General features: G+C 38.5%; 1 protein-coding gene across 1 annotated transcript; it reads left to right on the top strand.

The window, feature by feature from the left end:
- Positions 1-702: 702 nt before the first annotated feature.
- LOC135224025 (serine/threonine-protein phosphatase 6 regulatory ankyrin repeat subunit A-like) lies at positions 703-6261 on the top strand. Its single transcript, XM_064262946.1, has 4 exons — positions 703-1573; positions 1645-4189; positions 4511-4695; positions 5247-6261. Exons 1-4 carry the CDS (start codon positions 703-705, stop codon positions 6179-6181), a joined length of 4536 nt encoding a protein of 1511 aa, XP_064119016.1. The 3' UTR covers positions 6182-6261.
- Positions 6262-6911: the final 650 nt, after the last annotated feature.

Genomic DNA, 6911 nt, shown 5'->3' with positions numbered 1-6911 from the left:
GTAAGGACTTTTGACACTAGGATTCAACACTGTACGATTTACCAGGATGCATAAAACTATATAACCTTTTTGTCATGTGTCAGACTAACAATTCCCTCCGCAGGTCCTGGGCACCTTCCGGATGCAGCCTACGAGGAAGATGCTGCTGCTGCTGCGGCTGCAGCTGCAGCTGTGAAGACATTCCAGGTACGTGCACATGCAGACAGCAGGTTTCTTGTTGGAGTTGATAACCTTGCACCTTCAGGGTTGCACCTCTATGGAAGAAGTAGAATTCTTGGGGCATCTATTAGTGGATCATCTATCAGTTAGGTTGGGTTAGGAAAGGTAACGGTACGTAAAACAGGTTAGGTCATTAGGTCAGGTTAAGTAACCTACATCGGGCGCCGAACAAATACCGGAAGCATTAGATCTTATGTCACTCTTCATTTTAGAAGTTCATAAATAGTCATGGAGATACTCAGAGAAACCGTTGCTAGCATAGATGCTATAGATGAAAATGGTCACACGGCATTACACAGAGCTGTTGAATCTAACGATGTTAGTGTAGTTGAGGAACTCATTGAGAGTGGGGCTACAGTAGATGTTCATGACAATCAACAATGCACTCCTTTGCATCTTGCAACAATTAAGGGATATATTCCGATAATGAAAACTCTTATTCAAGCAAATGCAGATATATAACTACTTGATGCTTATGGCAAAATGGGTGCTCATGATGCAGCATTGGGAGGGAAATGTGATGTCATCACAGTTCTCTTAGAGTGGGGGTTTGATATAAACTGCAAAAATAAAATAGGAAATACAATGCTTCATTTAGCGGCTTCAGAAGGTCACAGAGAATTAGTGCAACTCTTGATCGGTAAAGGGGCAAATATTAATGACAAATGCTACACGGGTCGCACACCATTACATGACGCTGTTCAATCTAACGATGTTAGTGTAGTTGAGGAACTCATTGAGAGTGGGGCTACAGTAGATGTTCATGACAATCAACAAAAAACTCCTTTGCATCTTGCAACATATTGGGGATATATTCCGATAATGAAAACTCTTATTCAAGCAATTGCAGATATATATAACATTGCTACTAATGGAAATATGGGTGCTCATCATGCAGCATTGGGTGGGAAATGTGATGTCATCACAGTTCTGTTAGAGTTGGGGTTTGATGTAAACTGCAAAAATAAATTAGGAAGTACAATGCTTCATTTAGCGGCTTTAAAAGGTCACAGAGAATTAGTGCAACTCTTGATCAGTAAAGGGGCAAATGTCAATGACAAAAATAACATGGGTCACACACCATTACATTTAGCTGTTGAATCTAACGATGTTAGTGTAGTTGAGGAACTCATTGAGAGTGGGGCTACAGTAGATATTCAGAACGATAAACAATGCACTCCTTTGCACCTTGCAACATATTGGGGATATATTCCGATAATGAAAACTCTTATTCAAGCAAATGCAGATATATATAACATTGCTACTGATGGCAAAATGGGTGCTCATCATGCAGCATTGGGTGGGAAATGTGATGTCATCACAGTTCTGTTAGAGTCAGGGTTTGATGTAAACTGCAAAATTAAAGAAGGAATTACAATGCGTTCATTTAGCGGCTTTAAAAGGTCACAGAGAATTAGTTGCAACTCTTGATCAGTAAAGGGGCAAATGTCAATGAGAAAGGCAACATGGGTTTCACACCATTACATGACGCTGTTCAATCTAACGATGTTAGTGTAGTGGAGGAACTCATTGAGGGTGGGGCTACAGTAGATATTCAGGACGATAAACAATGCACTCCTTTGCACCTTGCAACAGATTGGGGATATATTCCCATAATGAAAACTCTTATTCAAGCAAATGCAGATATATATAACATTGGTACTAATGGAAATATGGGTGCTCATGATGCAGCGTTGGGTGGGAAATGTGATGTTATCACAGTTCTCTTAGAGTCGGGGTTTGATGTAAACTGCAAAAATAAAGAAGGAAAGAAAATGCTTTATTTAGCGGCTTTTAAAGGACACAGAGAATTAGTACAACTCTTGATCAGTAAAGGGGCAAATGTCAATGACAAAAACAACAATGGTTGCACACCATTACATGCAGGTGTTGAATCTAACGATGTTAGTGTAGTTGAGGAACTCATTGAGAGTGGGGCTAAAGTAGATGTTCATGACAATCAACAAAAAACTCCTTTGCATCTTTCAACATATTTGGGAGCTATTCCGATAATGAAGACTCTTATTCAGGCACATGCTGATATTTATAGTACTGACATATGTGGCGACATGGCTGCTCATGTTGCAGCAAAATACGGAAAAAAAGATGCTTTAGAGTATCTTTTGGGACTAGGGTTTGGTGTAAAATGCAAAACCAAAATAGGAAACACATTGCTTAACTTAGCCACTTCGAAAGGTCACCTTGAATTAGTGGAATTCTTGATCAACAAAGGAGCAAATATATATGACCAAGGTTGTTATGGTTACACGGCATTACATTCAGCTGTTCAGTCTAACCATGATAGTTTAGTTCAATACCTCATTGAGCTTGGAGCTGAGGTAGATGCTGAAAACTGTATGCTACAAACTCCTTTGCATATTGCAGCAATGATGGGGCATATGCCCCCACTGAAAACACTTATTCAAGAAAATGCTTATATTTATAGAATCGATACGTGCGCTAATACATGTGCTCATGATGCAGCCTTTAAAGGGAGATGTGATGTTATAGAACACATGATAAAGTCGGGGTTAGATGTAAACTACCCAACCAATATAGGAATTACATTGCTTCAATTAGCAGCTTATAAAGGTCACTTTCAATTAGTGCAACTCTTGATCAGTAAAGGGGCAAATGTGAATGACGAAGACATATATGGTTATACGGCATTAGATGCAGCTGAAGAATCGAACAATGAGATTATAGTTCAATACCTCACTGAATCTGGGGCTAGGGCAAATAATCATGAGAAAAAACCACCCGCTAAGCATCTTGCAGCATTAAGAGGAGACTTTGCAGTATTGCAATCACTCAAACAGGATAATACTGATATATATAATTTGCCAAATTATGGCGATATGGGACCTCATGCAGCAACTATTCACGGGATGTATAAGACAATTGAGTTTATGTCAGAGTCGGGAATTAATGTAAACTGCAAAACTAAAGAAGGAGATACAATGCTTCATTTAGCGGCTTGGAAAGGTCACAGAGAATTAGTGCAACTCTTAATCAGTAAAGGGGCAAATATCAATGACAAAAACAACAATGGTCGCACACCATTACATGCAGGTGTAGAATCTAACAATGTTAGTGTAGTTGAGGAACTCATTAAAAGTGGGGCTAGAGTAGATATTCATGACAATGAACAATGCACTCCTATGTATCTTGCAACATATAGTGGATGTATTCCGATAATGAAAACTCTTCTTCAAGCAAAAGCTGATATATACTACGAAAATGAAATTTATAAAGATATGGGTGATCATCATAATGCAGCATTGGGTGGGAAATGTGGTGTCTTTATTGGTCTGTTAGATTCGAGGTTTGATGTAACGGCCAAAAACAAAGAAGGAAATACAATGCTTCATTTAGCGGCTTTAAAAGGTCACAGAGAATTAGTGCAACTCTTGATCAGTAAAGGGGCAAATGTCAATGACAAAAACAACATTGGTTGGAGAGCATTACATGCAGCCGTTGTATCTAACAAGGTTAGTGTAGTTAAGGATCTCATTGAGAGTGGGGCTACAGTAGATGTTCATGACAATCAACAATTGACCCCCTTGCATCTTGCAACACATTTGGGATATATTCCGATAATGAAAACTCTTATTCAAGCAAATGCAGATATATATAACATTGCTACTGATGGAAATATGGGTGCTCATCATGCAGCATTGGGTGGGAAATGTGATGTCATCACAGTTCTGTTAGAGTCGGGGTTTGATGTAAACTGCAAAAATAAATTAGGAAGTACAATGCTTCATTTAGCGGCTTTAAAAGGTCACAGAGAATTAGTGCAACTCTTGATCAGTAAAGGGGCAAATGTCAATGACAAAGGCAACATGGGTCGCACACCATTACATGACGCTGTTCAATCTAACAATGTTAGTGTAGTTGAGGAACTCATTGAGAGTGGGGCTACAGTAGATGTTCATGACAATCAACAATTGACTCCTTTGCCCACCTTGCAACAGATTGGGGATATATTCCGATGATGAAAACTCTTATTCAAGAAAATGCCGATATATATAACTTGCTACTTATTATGGCAATATGGGTGCTCATGATGCAGCATTGGGTGGGAAATGTGATGTCATCACAGTTATGTTAGCGTCAGGGTTTGATGTAAACTGCAAAAATAAATTAGGAAGTACAATGCTTCATTTAGCGGCTTTAAAAGGTCACAGAGAATTAGTGCAACTCTTGATCAGTAAAGGGGCAAATGTCAATGACAAATGCAACATGGGTCGCACCATTTACATTTAGCTGTTCAATCTAACGATGTTAGTGTAGTTGAGGAACTCATTGAGAGTGGGGCTACAGTAGATGTTCATGACAATCAACAATTGACTCCTTTGCACCTTGCAACAAACTGGGGATATATTCCTATCATGAAAACTCTTATTCAAGCAAATGCAGATATATATAATATTGCTACTGATGGAAATATGGGTGCTCATCATGCAGCATTGGGTGGGAAATGTGATGTCATCACAGTTCTGTTAGAGTTGGGGTTTGATGTAAACTGCAAAAATAAATTAGGAAGTACAATGCTTCATTTAGCGGCTTTAAAAGGTCACAGAGAATTAGTGCAACTCTTGATCAGTAAAGGGCAAATGTCAATGACAAAGGCAACATGGGTCGCACACCATTACATGACGCTGTTGAATCTAACAATGTTAGTGTAGTTAAGGAACTCATTGAGAGTGGGGCTACAGTAGATATTCATGACAATAAACAATGCACTCCTTTGCACCTTGCAACAGATTGGGGATATATTCCGATGATGAAAACTCTTATTCAAGCAAATGCAGATATATATAACATTGCTACTTATGGCAATATGGGTGCTCATGATGCAGCAGAGGGTGGGAAATGTGATGTCATAACATGTCTGTTAGAGTCGGGGTTTGATGTAAAGAAAAACTCCAAAAATAAAAAAGGAAGTACAATGCTTCATTTAGCTGCTTGGAAAGGTCACGAGTTGTGTAGTTAAGGAACTCATTGAGAGTGGGGCGGTACAGTAGATATTCAGAACGATAAACAATGCACTCCTTTGCATCTTGCAACAATTAGGGGATATATTCCGATAATGAAAACTCTTATTCAAGCAAATGCAGATATATATAATATTGCTACTGATGGAAATATGGGTGCTCATCATGCAGCATTGGGTGGGAAATGTGATGTCATCACAGTTCTGTTAGAGTTGGGGTTTGATGTAAACTGCAAAAATAAATTAGGAAGTACAATGCTTCATTTAGCGGCTTTAAAAGGTCACAGAGAATTAGTGCAACTCTTGATCAGTAAAGGGGCAAATGTCAATGACAAAGGCAACATGGGTCGCACACCATTACATGACGCTGTTGAATCTAACAATGTTAGTGTAGTTGAGGAACTCATTGAGAGTGGGGCTACAGTAGATGTTCATGACAATCAACAATGCACTCCTTTGCATCTTGCAACATATTTTGGAGATATTCTGATAATGAAAACTCTTATTCAGGCACATGCTGATATTTATAGTACTGACATATGTGGCGACATGGCTGCTCATGTTGCAGCTAAATACGGAAAAAAAGATGCTTTAGAGTATCTTTTAGGATTAGGGTTTGATGTAAAAGCAAAAGCAAAAAAAGGAGACACATTGCTTAATTTAGCCGCTTCGAAAGGTCACCTTGAATTAGTGCAACTCTTGATCAGTAAAGGGGCAAATGTGAATGACAAAGACGAATATGGTTATACGGCATTAGATGCAGCTGAAGAATCGAACAATGAGAGTATAGTTCAATACCTCACTGAATCTGGGGCTATGGCAGATAATCATGAGAATAAACCACCCGCTGAGCATCTTGCGGCATTAAGAGGAGACTTTGTAGTATTGCAATCACTCAAACAGGATAATACTGATATATATAATTTACCAAATTATGGCGATATTGGATCTCATGCAGCGTAAACTGCAGATCTAAAGAAGGAGATACAATGCTTTGTTTAGCGGCTTTAAAAGGAAACAGAGAATTAGTGCAACTCTTGATCAGTAAACAAAGCAAATGTCAATGAAAAAGGCAACATGGGTCGCACACCATTACATGCAGCTGTTGCATCTAACAATGTTAGTGTAGTTCAGGAACTCATTGAGAGTGGGGCTACAGAAGATGTTCGGAGCAATGAATGATATAATCACCTTTTCTTTTTGCAACAACAGAGGGAATATAGGATATAAGATACCCACATATAGGAAACAAGATGCCCACTTATAGGAAATAGGATGCCCATTATAGGAAATAAGATACCCACTTAAAGGAAATAAGATGCCCATTTATAGGAAATAAGATACCCACTTAAAGGAAATAAGATGCCCATTTATAGGAAATAAGATGCCCACTTATAGGTAATATGATGCCCACTTATAGGAAATAAGATGCCCATTTATAGGAAGTATGAAGTCCATTTGTAGTCAATATGATGTCCATTTATAGTAAATATGATATCCACATGGTGTCCATTTATAGGAAATAAGATGCCCATTTATAGGAAATAAGATGCCCATTTATAGGTAATATGATGCCCATTTATAGGAAGTATGAAGTCCATTTGTAGCCGATATGATGCCCATTTATAGAAAATAGATATCCATTGATAGGAAGTAGTTGTCCCTTCATGGGAACTAAGAGGTCTCCATTGAT

This window comes from Macrobrachium nipponense, chromosome 10, assembly GCF_015104395.2.
Source record: "Macrobrachium nipponense isolate FS-2020 chromosome 10, ASM1510439v2, whole genome shotgun sequence".
NCBI lineage: Eukaryota > Metazoa > Arthropoda > Malacostraca > Decapoda > Palaemonidae > Macrobrachium > Macrobrachium nipponense.
The sequence above is the reverse complement of the archived record's forward strand: the minus strand, read 5'-3'. Positions and strand labels throughout refer to the sequence as shown.